This window comes from Trachinotus anak, unplaced genomic scaffold (assembly GCF_046630095.1).
Source record: "Trachinotus anak isolate AG129_WGS33_773 ecotype Australia unplaced genomic scaffold, CSIRO_AGI_Tana_v1 ptg000005l, whole genome shotgun sequence".
NCBI classification, from domain to species: Eukaryota; Metazoa; Chordata; class Actinopteri; order Carangiformes; family Carangidae; genus Trachinotus; species Trachinotus anak.
The window spans coordinates 7,936,707-7,954,097 of record NW_027273856.1 but is presented as its reverse complement, the minus strand read 5'-3'; the positions used below and the strand labels follow the sequence as shown (position 1 = coordinate 7,954,097).

Below are 17,391 nucleotides of genomic sequence, written 5' to 3'. Positions count from 1 at the left end.
TTATTATAATAAAGTATTACATGTATGTCATAGAATGACTTAGAGAGAACAGTACTGGGAAATGACTGATCCTTTATTTAAGTAAAGCTGTCAGTACCAGAGTAGAATAATACTGCATTCAGAATGTAAATAAAAGAAGTAGTATTTAAAGTGGAATGTAGTGAAATATCAGAAGTACATGTACATGGAGGGTTCACTGTTGAACTAATGTGTTTTACAGTAAATATCTCAGTCCTCCACATATTGCTGGTGTTTAGCCATTCACTTCTGGTCAGAGCTGCTAACCCAGTCTTTATGCTAAGCTAGGCTAACCAAGTCCTTACTCCAGACTCTTAAGAATAGTTCAGCATTTTGGAAAACACAGTTATCTACCTTCTGTCATGAGTGAGCTGTTGGATACCAGAGTCACGACATGGTTAGCTTAGCTTAGCATAAAAGCAGGGGGAACAGCCAAGTTCAAAAATACACCAACACCTCTAAAGCTCACTGACATGTTGTGTCTCCTTTGTTTAGGTTGTTCTAATGACTGTATTTAAAGATGGACGACGCGTCTCCACTTCCTCCCACCATATGAAAATAAAGCCAAAATATCCGAGAGCTGCCATTTTCTGCTGGTGATGTCATTTAGAGCAAGAGTCGGCGCAGCAGTGATCAAGGGGTGGAACCACTTTATAGAGGTCGCATCCATACAGCCACCCAACCCAATCATGAGTCAGTCTAGACCAGCCACTAGGGGGTGATTGAGATGTTTGGCTTCATTTTTGAGGAGCTGTCAGTCACCCATCTTTATGTGCAGTCATTGATTCGAACATAAACAAAAATGTAAAAAAGATCATCCCTGGTTTTGTATTTTGTGCTGGAACAGGGGCAGTGCCTGTGGTTTGGTGCCATCACACCTGTCCGGAGCAGAACCATCGCCTGTGCTTATTATCTGTCCCCTGTGATACAGGTGGAGACGCTGGTCACTACTGTATCTGTAAACCAGACAGTGTTTAAAACAGTGAGCTTTAGAGACGCGGCCAGGCCTATTATTTCACTCAGGCTAGCTGTTACTCCATGATTGTAGTTTTAATGCTAAGCTAGGCTAGCTGCGCCCTCACTCCAGCTGTGTACCAAATATATTTGCTATGAAAGCAAAGAAGAGGATTTCCCCAAAAAAATCCTTCAAACGGAGGAAAATAATATGAGAGAAAACACAGACTCGTTGCTTGTCTTTACTTAAAATACAACAAATGAGTCAGGTTTGTTCATGTCCCCCCTCCTGGAGGTCCAAGGCATCACCTATCAAGCCATGATAAAGCAGTCACTACAAATCGAGCACAGAGAGAGATTTAATGTACAGAGAAGAAGGTTTGCATATTAAAATAAAATGATCTTTGCAGCCTACACATTTCTCCCATCACACCGGCTGGTTCAAACTCCAGCAGTGCATCTTATTTATACTTTGCATGTAACAACGTTAGTCTTCAAAATTACTACAGCTGTAAGGTTCATGTAGTGGAGTAAAAAGGACAATATTTCCCTCTGAAATGTAAAAGTATGAGGTCTCACAAAATGGAATCACTCACATAAAGTTAACTACTCACAAACTACTATACTAAATGTTTTTATCTCTTAACTAACCCAACCCGCGCTACTCTTTCAGAATACAGCCATCTCAACCTCTCAGTGTGTTAATCTTATAGTTGTTAGTCTGCTCTGAGAATAAAATATAGTCGCCATTTCAGTGCCACCGCATACGAATGTACAAACGTCTACATGTCTTCTGTGAAATGGTTCAGCACTGAGGAAACATACTGACAGAGAAAAGCTTCTCACATGGAACTGTGTGATTGTTTCTGGACATCACGATGTGCGACAGGTCGATGCTACTGTACAGGAGATAGGAGCATATCTATTATTGCCAAAGACAACTAAAGTGCATGCTGCTTTACCCACTAACTCAATGGCTTGTACAGTAAGTCATAAAACATACATTAATATAATATGTAACCCTGTAGGAGGGTTTGCAGCACAATGTGTTAGCATTTTATTCACCTGTATACAAAGTATACCATCATCACATGTTTCAAACAAAGTGCTTTAAATAACCAAATAAAAAAAAAAACCTACATTAATTCAGTTCAGTGTCGCATTCAACCTCTGACCTCTGACCTCTGTCTGTGTGCTACAGGGTTGTTCTCTACAGAGACATTTAACTCATGGATCAGTGTTCAGAATAAAAACTGTAAATTTCTTTAAGCTAATTGACAAATCTAGTTTAAGTTTTCAGTCATGAAATTTGGCACATCTCTGAGTTTCCTTTTAAACACACACACTGCATCCACGTCCAGTGAAAAATACTGTGCATAAGAGCATCTGCTGCAAATACTGAGCAGTGTGTCTGTGCACAAAGTGTGAAGTGAACACAGGCACGAAGCTCTCGGAGAGCCTGTACCTGACGAACGGGACTGGGGACACTGCTGGTTCATCTTTAATATCTAATGTTTTTATTTTCCTCATTATCAAACACATCCTGCATGAAGGCGACCCTGACTCGTATGGGTTGGCGACGTGTGCCCATACAAGCAGTACGGCATCGTGGACCATTTGTAAGTTTTATATGTTGTAACTAATGGCTTTGTTAATGGGTAATCGGGTGTTAGGGTTAACATTTAACTGGCAAAGAGAGACACAGACGTTTTCCACTGGTGGCAACGTTGTTATAGGTTTTAAAGCCTCAGAGGTCAGAGGTCATCGTACAGGATGGGTGCTTTCCTGCCAAAAGTCTGTTTCTTTAAACCAGATTTCTCTTGATGACGGTTTCCTTCTTTGACACAACAGCTGTTTTTGACCCAAATCACAATCTTTCCACTGACTTAGTAGTTTTAGAACCCAAACATCACCAAACCTTAAAGGGTCCGTGTGTCTGTGTTTTAGTTTAAAACCTGCAACAAAGATTATCAGCAGATGAACCGTTTTGATGATATTGTGTTGAGACATCTAAACCATCATCGTCAGTATTGACAGTGAAGGAAACAAACTAAACCATCATCAGATTTAAAGGTGAACCTGTTAATTAAATCAATGAATTAATTCTTAATTAATGTAATTAACCGTCCTCTGGTGAGGTTAGCTTTATTCCAGCTAAACATGACAGAGAGGGTTGAAACTTGGTTGTGATTGGCTGGTGAGTCCAGACCAGATAATGGATTGATGGATTTTTTGATGATCCACTGGGATTAGTCCCAGTGTGCCTGGTTCCAACAGATCTGTTTCAGAACACCAAATATATTCATCCAATTTCTCTGAATCTTGTGACCTAAATTTAACTGACGTTGAAAGCATTTTCACATAAACTATTAATAAACTTATTGGTTTTACACATGGCATTAAAAAGGTTAATGTTCAGCTGTCACACAAAACCAAACTGTTGCCCTTATCAATAGATTATTTATATGTAAATTAATAAATTATGTATTATCATTGATAAAGCCATTAGTTACAACTTGAAAATGGTAGAACTGAAAAAGGTTAAATTCTGTTGGGCTACATTTTTAACAGTCTTCTTTTTTTTTTTTACAGTATGCAGACATGTTTTTGATCAAATTTAGAATGGTCAATAATATTGCTCAAACAACATTTTTCTGGATTGATCTCAATCTGCAGAAACTCTTTTTCAGTAAGTGAAGCTCTAAACATTATAGACCACAGATGGTTCTAATAATCTCTTCACCATTGGTGGAATTATTAACAAAACTGTAAACACCTGTATGTAATGAACATGGCTCATTAACATGGCAGAGAAATGCAGAAACACGACTTACTGATTCATTTGCATGTTAATGCCACAGAGTTTGGAGTGTCAAAATAAAAGCATCCAAAAGATGCTTTCTCTCACATGTGATGATGACTGGGTCACTGTTTAACATGAAATTAACATGAAGATTTAGACTGAAGGTATCAGAGTGTTATTGTTAATGTGCACACACAAGACAAGACATGCCTCCCTTTCTGCTGACAGGCTGTAACCATCAAAGAGGCTTTGTTTTGCATTTAGTTAAGAGTCATTCAGGTTTGTAGGAGAAGTAGCTAGAACTCAAAATGGCAGCCTTAAAACCATTAGAACTGACCATGCTGATTTATTGAAGCTGTGAAGACCCCAGCAGCTAAAAAGGAATTTGTTTGAGCACAAAAAACTTAAGAGATACCAGGTCAAAACTGAACCTCAAGGCCCCAGTATGCTTAAACAAAGTACTTTACAACAGGTTATTATGATCCATAGTTAGGTTTTGTTGCTAGGCAACATCTAGTGGTCATAGTAATGATGTCAGGAGCAAAGGGAAACGTGCAGTGACGTAGTTTGTATAACGACAGCGTCCACATCAGGAGGAGGTTGGGGTGGATGGATGGGACAACAAAGGAATATGACACAGGAGAGTGGTGTTTGATTCCCAAGTGAAACTAGCAGTTTATGTTGTTTCTATTATCATTGACTGTTTGTCGTTATTATTGTAACCATGATGACAAACGTTGTCTAATGTTGAGGAAGTACCACTATTAGTGATGGTGAGATGAAGCTTCATGAAGCACTGAGGCGATCCAGCAAAGTGGTTGGAGAAAAAGGTTCACTTCTTGATGCTTCATGTTAACAGAGCAACATCTACTAGCCAGAATTTAAAATAGGCAAATACAAACATCTGTATATTACAAAGTATCAGTTTAAGGGAAACCATAATTGTATCTTTATTCTAAGCATACCTTTAAAGTAGTTACTGTAAAATCACTCAACATGTGTCCTTGACAAAAATATAGTTAAATAAACTTAAAGAATCTATAATAATGTTCACTTCATAATGTTATTTCATTAGGAGAAATAAGTGTTATCAGACTGGAGAAGTCATCTTTGGTGGAGCCATTGCAAATGCAATCCAGTCAATGTCAATCAATGTTCAACCAAATCTATGAAATTCATCATTCCTCTCAGAGATCTAATAGCAAATTTTGCAGTCGCCCTATAATTTGAACTAAAACCAAAAGCAGTCACATGGTACAAACAAGACACAAGGCTTCACATGTCATCAGCTATACTCGACACACACTTCAAAGCCTCAACGTCTCATGTAACATCACTACTTATTTTAACCCAAATCAACATCTTTTCCTAAACCTAACCAAGACATGACTGTTTATTATTGTAACCATAGCCACCAAGGTCTGGTACACCTGCCACTGCAGGGGCGCTATTTCAGGTGACACTCCTATGGGTCATATCAGAGGTTGTTGGTCGTTCAGGTTGGATGTATTACATTGACATTTGTTGAACAAAATGTTGTACAACCTACTTTGTTTAAAGCATACTGAGGCCTCAGATGAATGATGAACCAAATTTGATTAAAAGATGGGGGGAAAAAAACCTTTTACAAAGAAAGTGGCCAGAAGTCTTAAGACCTGAGGTGAGTGGACAAAGAACAATCTCTAATTTCAGGACCATGCTGAAAGGGCGCTAAAAGTGAGGCTGCACCAGAGCACACGGAGTGAACATCGCAAGTAGAAAGTTTTATTTAAAAAAAAAAGTAAGATGATCAATGAAAGGTTGACAAGTTTTGTGAGATATATTGACAACTGGCTACTGTTTGTCTCCTCAGAGTGAAGCTCTCATCAGGTTTTAGGCCATTCAAGTGTTAACATTAAGTCTTCATTCTGGCATCACACAAGCTCCAGTACCTGTTCAGTACAATGTACAATATTTACACGGATCACATGTTATTATGACAAGACAACAAAAAATAAGTTAATGAGTATATTTAACAGGATATCCTATTTGCTATGTTAGGTTAGGGTTAAACTTAACAGAGGGTGTATTTGATTGTGAGGAAAATCTCAAGCTAAATTATGTTTCAAAGATTACCCAGCTAGTTAGTGTTGACTATGCTAAATGGTAGTGTGTGTGTTTGGTGTGGGAAGGGGCTGCATATGTACATTTCTCACTGGACAAAGGCTTTTAAGATCTTCATCTTCCTAGACATCATCTTCATACAGAGGATGCACATGGGTTAGGATGGTCATTGTTGTTGTATTTAGGTTAGGTAATAGCCTTGAAATTAACACATTTCGTTTTCTTGTGATCACAAACAAACACAAACCAAACTGACTTCTCATGATCATTAGACAAAGTCCATGGTGATCTTGTGGAAAATGGTGGATTGATAACTTGGGAGTGAGTAGCTACAAGCAAGAAACCTAAGTTACTGGGGTCTTGTTTACAACTAAGGGTAAGATGGAAAGTGGTATCAACAGGCAGGGTGGTGCCACATCAGCAGTCATGCAGGTGCCAAACCATTGTGGTGAAGAGGGACCTTAGCACTGGATTTACCCGTTGATATACATCCCAGCCTTCACCTATAGTTAATGATGGTCACTACTTACTTTGATTTGAAAGAGAGTAACAACCACACTTTAAGGAATTCAAGTGTCTTGGGGTCTTGTTCACAAGTGATAATGAGATTAAACACAAGATCAACAGACACCTGGGTGCTTCATTGGCCATAACGTGGGCACTGTACTGGCTTATCATGGTCAGGGCAAAGCTCTTAATTTACCAATTGATCAATGTTCAAACATGATTTTGGATACGTGGTTGGGGTATCACATTAGGATGCCTTCTGGACATCTGGGCATTGACTGGGAGAATACTGCAGATGTGGGTCAGATTACACACCACATTAATCCAGGGAATGTCAGAAAGATCTGAGGATGAGGCTAATTGTAAGTAAATTTGGGCCACCTTGCGTTGCCTTGTGCCACTGTGACCAGGACCAAGACCCCACTCACCAAACCAGGGGACATGTCTTAATCCAGCATAGGAATACAATGCACAATGCATGGTAAGTAGGATGAACAAGGGGGCCGGTAGGGGGCCAGCTCCTCACTGATACCATTATTGGGATATCAATTTAAAACTGAGGAGGATCATGTCAGGACCAGAATCATGAGAACACAGTTTGGGTTCTGTTCTGCCAAGGTAGGAAAATAACGATCACGGGGAAACAAACTTGTGTGAATAATTACAACCATGGCCTCTCCAACCTTGCATATTTTCACCTTCACTCTAGGCAGCAAATGATAGGGCATCACTTTAGATGAGTGGTGACTTTCTTTGGTTACACAAACAATAGGGTAAAAATGGCCTCCTCTTTAGTTACGCTCCCTGGAATAAGTCGAGGATTATGGCCACACTAAATATTAATCATTTAAAAAAGGTTGTTGATGTTGGTTTAATCATTTATTTTCTTTCTGTCAAATTTTTAAAGACTAACTCATAATTTACCTTTCCTTAAAGAAAATAGGCCCAGTCATCTTCACTTCCTAGAAAATTGCATACCAGAAGAAGAAGGTGGTCAGGTCCAGATAAAAGCTGGTCAAGGCAGTGGGAAGGTCAGATAGTTCTCTACAAACTGAGGTGTTTTCCAATAAAATGTTCATGTTTGTCTCAGACTAATGGTCCTGTGGTACACACTCTAGAAGGACATTTAAAGGGAGCTTTAGTGAGTGTAATAAGTGTGTCTGCAGTGTTTTGGATATGCCTAATGTGTTATTTTAATCACCAGAGAAGATTTAAAAACACTTTGAGATCTGCTGTTATGCCTCCAGTGGAGGCTGAATACATAGGTGATAATGGCAGATGTAGGCCAAAGACGTATAGTGGAGTTCATGATTTTTCGAATATGGAGACAAAAGTGTCTGGTATTGTGCTTATACCATGGCCACTTACCAACGAAACAAGTCTACAGCACAGTGCTTTGAGCTAAATGCTAACAATTGCTAATAAGCACTGACCAAAAATGGGAATGTCATTAGTTTTTCAGGTATTTGGTCATAAACCAAAGTATTGGACAAACTGAAACACTGACCTCATGATGGTGCTTGGTGCTGGATGAAAAGTCAGAGGATCAGTGTTCTATCTAGATATATCCTGAGGGTAGCATGAATGAGTCTGTAGCAAATTTTGGGCAAATCTGTGTCGTAGTTGTTCAAAGGATAGGTCTAACCTAAAACTTAGACTGCTGGTGGCAGTATGCAAAGTAATGGGATTACCAGAGTCACTATAGATTCTGAGGACCATGAATGTTTGAACCAAATTTCATGACAATACAGCCAATAGTTGGAGTTAATAGCCAATAGTTAAAGATAGTTCAGTTGGGACAAAAGTGGAGGACCTGCTATCCCTAAAACCACAGTTAGTGTGGCTAAAAACTGGAGCCAAGAATGATTATTGTTAAAATGGTTGCTTCCATTATCAGATGACAAATTACAGTGGACAAACAGATGCTTCCAAACAGAGCACGAGGGTTCACTGAACTGTTTGATGGGTATGAAAATGATGTGAGCTGTTCTGGATGCTCATGGTGGATCAACACTTCACAGATTAAACTGTTCGATGTCCTGATTCCAATGGACAAATGCCAGCTGTGTAGAAAAGAGTATTGTCCGTGGCCATGGCATGACGAACAATCTTCTGTTCATGTCTAGACTACAAACTAGAGATTAGTTTGCTCTAACATGGCTGAACTGTCTCTTAACACTGCTCTTGAATAGTTACAGAGAGAACACTTTTATTTTACCAGCTAATATTAGTGATGGTTAAATATATAACATTATGTCTCTGTTAATTCTAACAGTTATTTCCGCCCTGCTCCTTCTCCCTGCATTAGCTGAAGTAATTAGTAAACTGCACAGTAATGTTAAACATTTTCAAGCATTAGCTTTTTGTTTGGCTTTACGCTAGCAATTTACAGAAGTAAGCCTAGATTATACCTTACCGCTTCATTAGTTAATCATCTCTGTTAACATTTTATTGCAGCATTTAAGTAAAACGTTAAATTAGTAACTTAATGATGATGATAATAATAATAATAATAATAATAATAATAAACAAAAAAGACAAAAGCTAAGACATAACTTTGACTATAACGAAGATTAAATTGAAAAGACTGAGCATGTTCATTTCACTAACAGGCTTTGTTTGTTGTTTCTGCAGAGATTTGTTGCTGCTGTTCTAAAGTCATGCTAGTTATCAGATGCACCCTCCAGCATTAGAGTGACGGCATCTGTGAATTACACCTATTTGATCCTGACCTATTCCTTCTCATTCTAACTTCGACACAACATCTCTGTGTAGTTTTAATAAAGTGCCCTCAGAGCTGTGCAGATTTTACTAATCCAACTCAGTTTGTGTACATATTTTGAAGTTTCATATTTACAGAAAGAACAGAGATGAAAAATTCAAGATACCCTGAGGGTACTTCATTTTTTCCCTCAGAGAACATCATTTGCATGTTGACTGTTTTAGAGTTTTAGGTTTCAGTACTGCTACTGGTGTGAGAAAGCTTCCCCAGGCTCAGCACGCTAATTAAACCTTTCCATGTCATGAGACATGGGGTGAACATAAAATCAAAAACACCTGCAATCAACTTCAAATTTAACCTAAGCTTATAAGATGATGAGTCAACTTTGTAAATATTTTTGAGGCAATAGTTTGTAAGCATTGTTGTATTGGACTGCATTCAACTCTGACACCCACATTTGCACCTTTGAGCAGTTGCAGACTACCTAGACAAGCTAACGCAATGACCCTGGGATCAGGTGGGTTTGATTGCCCTTAGGCTCAATTCAGATTAGGCCTGTTTTCAAAATCAAATTGAGAACGTTGGGTATGAATGTATTTCCCATGGGTCTGTTTTGGATCCAGTCCAAAATTTTGACCCAAGAAGACTTCCACTAAAAGGTGTTTATACTATTAAGTACCCCCTCTTTATATAAAGTGGGGGCGCAGAATATTAAATATGTCATAAAACTACAGCCTTAAAAATTTTACTTAAATGAAGACATCACTTTAATTTAGACCTGTTGTAGCTAATTACATGATGTGTTTGTGATTTTATGTCCACGCTTTATATTTATTTGTGTACTGTTTGGTCAAACTCACTGCATTCTTAGAAGTTTTCTAGAAAAGACATTTTGTTTGGCTTCTGTCTCAGTAGAGAAGGTTGAGTTTTCTGTTAAGTGTAATTGAGGGTCTTGGGGTCTTGTTCACAAGTGAGAATGAGATTAAACGCAAGATCAACAGACACCTGGGTGCTTCATCGGCCATAATGTGGGCACTGTACTGGTTTATCATGGTCAGGGCAAAGCTCCTAATTTATCAATTGATCAATGTTCCAACCCTCAAACAAGATTTTGGATACGTGGTTGGGGTATCACATTAGGATGCCTTCTGGACATCTCCCTTAAAAGGGACTCTGGGCTTTCGATGTCCTGATTCCAATGGACAAATGCCAGCTGTGTAGAAAAGAGTATTGTCCGTGGCCATGGCATGACGAACAATCTTCTGTTCATGTCTAGACTACAAACTAGAGATTAGTTTGCTCTAACATGGCTGAACTGTCTCTTAACACTGCTCTTGAATAGTTACAGAGAGAACACTTTTATTTTACCAGCTAATATTAGTGATGGTTAAATATATAACATTATGTCTCTGTTAATTCTAACAGTTATTTCCGCCCTGCTCCTTCTCCCTGCATTAGCTGAAGTAATTAGTAAACTGCACAGTAATGTTAAACATTTTCAAGCATTAGCTTTTTGTTTGGCTTTACGCTAGCAATTTACAGAAGTAAGCCTAGATTATACCTTACCGCTTCATTAGTTAATCATCTCTGTTAACATTTTATTGCAGCATTTAAGTAAAACGTTAAATTAGTAACTTAATGATGATGATAATAATAATAATAATAATAATAATAATAATAAACAAAAAAGACAAAAGCTAAGACATAACTTTGACTATAACGAAGATTAAATTGAAAAGACTGAGCATGTTCATTTCACTAACAGGCTTTGTTTGTTGTTTCTGCAGAGATTTGTTGCTGCTGTTCTAAAGTCATGCTAGTTATCAGATGCACCCTCCAGCATTAGAGTGACGGCATCTGTGAATTACACCTATTTGATCCTGACCTATTCCTTCTCATTCTAACTTCGACACAACATCTCTGTGTAGTTTTAATAAAGTGCCCTCAGAGCTGTGCAGATTTTACTAATCCAACTCAGTTTGTGTACATATTTTGAAGTTTCATATTTACAGAAAGAACAGAGATGAAAAATTCAAGATACCCTGAGGGTACTTCATTTTTTCCCTCAGAGAACATCATTTGCATGTTGACTGTTTTAGAGTTTTAGGTTTCAGTACTGCTACTGGTGTGAGAAAGCTTCCCCAGGCTCAGCACGCTAATTAAACCTTTCCATGTCATGAGACATGGGGTGAACATAAAATCAAAAACACCTGCAATCAACTTCAAATTTAACCTAAGCTTATAAGATGATGAGTCAACTTTGTAAATATTTTTGAGGCAATAGTTTGTAAGCATTGTTGTATTGGACTGCATTCAACTCTGACACCCACATTTGCACCTTTGAGCAGTTGCAGACTACCTAGACAAGCTAACGCAATGACCCTGGGATCAGGTGGGTTTGATTGCCCTTAGGCTCAATTCAGATTAGGCCTGTTTTCAAAATCAAATTGAGAACGTTGGATATGAATGTATTTCCCATGGGTCTGTTTTGGATCCAGTCCAAAATTTTGACCCAAGAAGACTTCCACTAAAAGGTGTTTATACTATTAAGTACCCCCTCTTTATATAAAGTGGGGGCGCAGAATATTAAATATGTCATAAAACTACAGCCTTAAAAATTTTACTTAAATGAAGACATCACTTTAATTTAGACCTGTTGTAGCTAATTACATGATGTGTTTGTGATTTTATGTCCACGCTTTATATTTATTTGTGTACTGTTTGGTCAAACTCACTGCATTCTTAGAAGTTTTCTAGAAATGACATTTTGTTTGGCTTCTGTCTCAGTAGAGAAGGTTGAGTTTTCTGTTAAGCGTAATTGAGTTGTGTCCATTCATTGTTGGCTAGACCCTTGTCTTCCTTCCTTTCTGGTTTCTTCACCTTCTACTCCCTTACATCCACCTTCTGCAACTAAGCGAGGTCTGACTCGACCACGCACTGCTCGGTGTACTCCTTCACCAGCTCCACGCTCAAGGTGTTGCGGCAGAATTCGGCCATGGGCTTCCAGAGCGGTGGGTCCAGGAACATCTGGCACATCACATGACCCTTCAGAGTGGCGGTGTGGCGCTGCAGGTGGCACAAGAACTGCTGCCGAGCCAGGTTGAGGTCTTTACCGAACATGTCAATATTCAGGTAATACCTGGTTCAAAAACAGTGCATCAGATGACTGAGTGAAATGAAAGGCTTATTCTGAAAATGCACATCGTCTGCCTTAAATGTCATGAGTATCTTAAAGCCACTGTTACTATCAAAGGATACTATGGTAGACAGCAGTTCATGCCACTTTCGTACACCTATCTCCGGACAGCAGTTGTGCCTGACTAAACTTGCGACATCTGCTTGGCATTATGAGTAAGTAAAGAATGGACACTTACCAGTCATCTCCAATGGGCACCCTAAAAGGGAAGGTACAGAGGCTGGCCACGGTAGGGTTGGACACATCATCCACCATCCAGTCGATGTCCTTCTTCAGCAGGATGGCCATGTTACTGGGCAACAACTTGAATGGCTGCCAGTCTTGAATGATGGTGGAATTAGGAAGGACCCCCTGCATCAGCTCAGTGGTCAGATACAGCCGGTGAATAGCTGAGTGGTCAAGACGCACCGGAGGAGAGTTAGAGGAAGGGATGGACAAAGAGGATTGAATGTCTCCACCCAGACCAAGCTCAGACAGATGGAGTTTGAGATCTTCAGCCCTGAAGCGCACCAGCAGAATACCCTGTGGGCAAAAGACAACATGTGAGCTGACAAAGAATCACAACAGTAAATGCAAGACTGTAGCATTTTGAATGAAGCATGTTGGTCATTACCAACAAGCATAGATCAAGATAAAGGCAGGGATTTTATTATTTGTTTGTGGCTCATACCTGCTTGGTTATGATGCGATACTTCTGGAAGTCCTTGGGTCCAAGCTGATCATCACGGGTCAGGCGGCTTACTTTAACCTCTGGGTACTTGGTTTTGACCAGTTCAGAGCAAAAACGCAGCAGAACTCCTGCAACGCCTTTGCCCCTTTCCTGAGGAGCAACACGGAGACCTTCCACCAGCATGGTCTCCCCATCATCAATCACACACACCGACTCCAGAGCAATCTGTCAAGCATCACAGAGGAAGACGGATGACAAAAAACGTTCGGTCACATTGACATTGACATTGTCCCTTTTAGAACTTTTGGAACCTACTACATCCATTCATCCAACCATCTTTGTAAAACTGAAATATGACATAAGTATTCAGACCTTTTACTCAGTATTTAGTTGAAGCACCTTTTGCAGTGATTACAGCCTCCAGTCTTCCTCGGTATGATGTGATAAACTTTGCCACCTGGATTTGGGGATTTTCTTCCATTCTTAGCTGCAGATCATCAAGCTCTGTCAGGTTGATGGGGACCACAGATGGACAGACATTGACAAGCCTCTCCAGATGTTGGATAGAGTTCTGGCTGGTCCACTCAAGGACAATCACTAAGCCACTCCTGTGTTGTCGTGCCTGTGTGCTTGGGGGTCATTGTCCTGTTGGAAGGTGAACCTTCAGCCCAGTGTGAGGTCCTAAGCTCTGGACCAGGTTCTCATTAAGGATCTTTCTGTGCTTTTCCTCAGTCCTGACCAGTCTCCCTTTCCCCGTCAGTCTGATGCTGCCTCCATCATGCTTTATCATTGGGAGGATGTTGGGCAGGTGATGAGCAGTGCCCAGTTTCCTCCAGACATCACTCTTAGTAATGACCAAACAGTTCAGTCCTGGTTTAATCAGACCAGAGAATCTGGTCCCTGTCAGTCTCAGGGACCTTTAGCTGCTTTTTTATAACCTGTCACTGAGGAGAGGCTTCGTCTGGACACACTGCCATAAAGCCCAGATCAGTGGAGGTCTGCAGTGATTGTTGTCCTTCTGGAAGTTTCTCCATCTCCACACAGCATCTCTGGAGGCAAGAGTGACCATCAGCTTCTTGGTTTCCTCTCTCACCAAGATCCTTCTCCCTGATGTCTCAGTTAGTCCAGGTTCAGCTCTGGAAGAGTCCCGGCTATTCCAAACTTCTTCATGTAAGAATGATGGGGGCCACTGAGCTCTTGAACCTTCAGTGCAGCAGAAATGTTTTTGTAGCTGTCCATAGATCTGAGCCTCTACACAATCGTGTCTCTGAGCTCTGCAGGCAGTTCCTTCCTCTGCGTGGCTTGTTTTTGCTCTGACATGCATCGTCAGCTGAGAGAGTCCAAGAAACTCCAACAGTCAGCTGGCCAACCAATGGTGTAACCTTATCACTCAGTCAGTCAGTGACATTAGTGTTTTATAGGGCTGGTCCGCTGTTACAGTCCAGCCAAAAAATGTAAGGGTCTGAATACTGAATTTGCACTGTACCTTGAGACCACAGGAGGAGCTAGAGGACATGGCTGAAGAGGACACCTGGGCAAAGCCTCATGCCACTGGGCCTGCTGCCCTCATACAGCTTTCCAAAAAACTTTGAAATACCAAATTTAATCAAAGTAGTCTTAGTAGTCTTCTAGTATGAGGCATTACAGTTTTAAATTCAATAATCAAAGTCACAATCAGTTAAAGTAAGTAAAAAGAGCTTTATCTGATTATGCATGATGGTTTGTTCACATTAGTGCGGGGTGGTGGCTTCCTTTCAGTCCATATATAATGATCAGGATTTTCTTAACCCCATAGTTTTGAAATATTTTCAGACTATATTGACTCCTCGTTAGACTTACCACTTTTCCCTGTTTGCGGGCCAGTATGACTGTGCGGTTGGTCTCCCTCAGCCAGCTGGTGTACCTAGTGGGCAAGTAGTCAAGGCCTCCATAGATGTCCTGGCTCATAGCCATGATCTCGTCGAAGTCCTCCTCAGTGGCCACAGCGAACTGTAGGCCTGCCTGGGACAGAGACTCTGGGAGCTGGGGCATAGTCAGGCTGGTGTCAATCTTCATCGCGACACAACTGATGAGATACAAAGTGGAGCAGAGGTTATTTTGGATTGTATTTATCAAGTGTCTCAGAGCAGGCTGTCATTCTCAACCAGTCAAAGATGACCAGTTGAAAGTGACAAAGTGATATAAAAACACTTTCTTAAACCAGGGTTTAGGAGAGCTCAGGAGCTGTCCTAACCTGAGAGATCTTGACAGGTTCTGGGTGGTGTAGAAAAACACAAAGTCCATCTTTTGATTGGAGGCAACAACAAGCTTCAAAGACATGTCTTCTTGGATAACAGCTGTTTGTATCTGATGTTCTTCATGATGTTATCAATCCAACAACATAAAACAACCTTGTCCACTCCACACAAAATGAAAATCTTAGTATAACACAGTCAATCATTTCTCTGCCAACTAAAGTGATACAATGACATAAAGAATAATCAAATCAGTGGCTGAAGGCACAAAGAAAAAAACACAAAGTACATCCCTATTGATCACCAATCACAACATCAGCAGCAACACCACACTCATCCCAGTAGCCTACACTATCTGATCTGTATTAGAGACAGAGGGATGGAAGGAGAGGGACACTGAGAAGTCAGGACTGAGACAGGATGAATACTTAGGTGAGAATTTTGGAGGAATCTGTATTTGACATCCAAATGTAAATTTAGAAACTAGGCCTTATTTTACAAATGAAAAAAAACAACCCTAGGGACATTGAATCCAGAATCCTAAGCATTAATACATCAGTAATCTTAATAATAGTCAATCTTCACTTGGAACTGAAAAAGAAAAGGGGAAGAAAGGGACGAAATTAGCACAGCACTGGAAGTGAGAATGCTGCCATATGACCAATCAAGCCTGTACCACGCGATGCATGCCGCAGTGCACATCATCAGCCTCTCAGCTGTTACAACTACTTCATTCCACAATCTGAGTCAACACAAGCACAACCATTGTGCCAAAGCACTAACCAAAGGAGAATTAAACACACAATTGCTGGGAAAGATAAGTGCCAGGTAGATGAAGTAGATACTTGGTAAAAGACGAGGGAAGGTGTATGAATGGACCAGAGGAACCAAAAACAATGAGACAGAATGAAGACAAAGAGAAACAGACAGATGACAACAGACACAGGAAGTGAAGACTGGCACATATTTTGATCCCTGTCTTTCCCCATAAAGCCTGTAAATCCATACCCTCACCCCCCCTAATCTGTACACTAATACCCTCTGATACCCACTCCACATTACAAACATGGGTATTTGTCCATAGCTTAACTAAGACTCCAAGATGTAATGGAGAAATACACAATAGTTTAATCACAAAGTTATGAGCCCAACATGTTGCCCATATTACTGTTACTGTACTCAGATGGGGTGAGGGTCTTCTGGCAGCAGTGTCATTTGACCAGCAAAATGTAATTAATATTCAATATTTAATGATACTGAAGAAGATACTGAAGGTCTCTCGGAAAAACAAAAACAAGAGGCTCCTAAGAGTTTTATATTTAATTAGGTTCAAACACATTAACACATGATGCAGTGATGAGATCAAAACCAATAAAACATGCGTGTGCAAAAAGAAAGCAAAAGAATACAAAACAGAAGGGATACAATATGATAAGATACAACAAAATATAAGTAAATGATGACATATGGGTAGGATTGGGTGTTGATCTCAATAGGTATTGAATATTGATCAAATTGTGTAGGTTGCACCCACTGATCAGTTTTCCCACTTTTACCTGCAGCCTTTGTCCTGCTAATGACAAGTAGCCAGTACTTGAGTTACAGACAAGGTCTGCACTAATACACTGATGACAAACAGTCTCAAACAATACCCAGCCCTAACTATGGGTGGCACTATGTGGTCAATGCATGTCAATGGAAGTATAATAACCAGGAGACCTGAAGTCAAACACAGTTTAGTTAGCTTAAGACTGGTTATGGCTACTGAAACAATACAATTAAATTGACACTCATGAGACTTCTATACAGGTGTCAGACTGAGCAAACAGTATATCTCAGTGGATGACGGAAATAACACCAAAACACCAGATAACAACAGACTCATCAGACACCAATCTGGGTACTGCTGTTGACTGACAACATGAAGCTAACACAACATAAATCCAGTCTTGAATTCCTGGCACAATCTGGATCTTAGAACCAGAGGCACTGCACTCATAGGACCCATTCCCGTAGAACCTGACCATGGTCACCCCCTCATCCCTTTCTTCATGCTAATCCCACACAGATACAAGGCATTAGGATGTGACAGGGAACATTTTGGTATTAGTCCGACCTGCCACAGCAACTCTGGACAGAACAACCTGATGAACACAATTACACACTGTGGAAACATATTCAACA

The 17,391-nt window shown here is 40.1% G+C and overlaps 1 protein-coding gene across 2 annotated transcripts in view; it reads right to left on the bottom strand.

The window, feature by feature from the left end:
• Positions 1–1,200: 1,200 nt before the first annotated feature.
• nat16 (N-acetyltransferase 16) overlaps positions 1,201–17,391 on the bottom strand; it is a 39,489-nt gene continuing 23,298 nt past the window's right edge. For both annotated transcript variants that reach the window (XM_071478165.1, XM_071478166.1), the window contains 4 exons: positions 14,813–15,038; positions 12,974–13,198; positions 12,482–12,825; positions 1,201–12,246 (listed from right to left, as the gene is read on the bottom strand). In XM_071478165.1, coding sequence (XP_071334266.1) covers positions 12,018–12,246; positions 12,482–12,825; positions 12,974–13,198; positions 14,813–15,038 — 1,024 coding nt within the window. In that variant the 3' untranslated portion in view covers positions 1,201–12,017. The remainder of the gene's footprint in view (positions 12,247–12,481; positions 12,826–12,973; positions 13,199–14,812; positions 15,039–17,391) is intronic.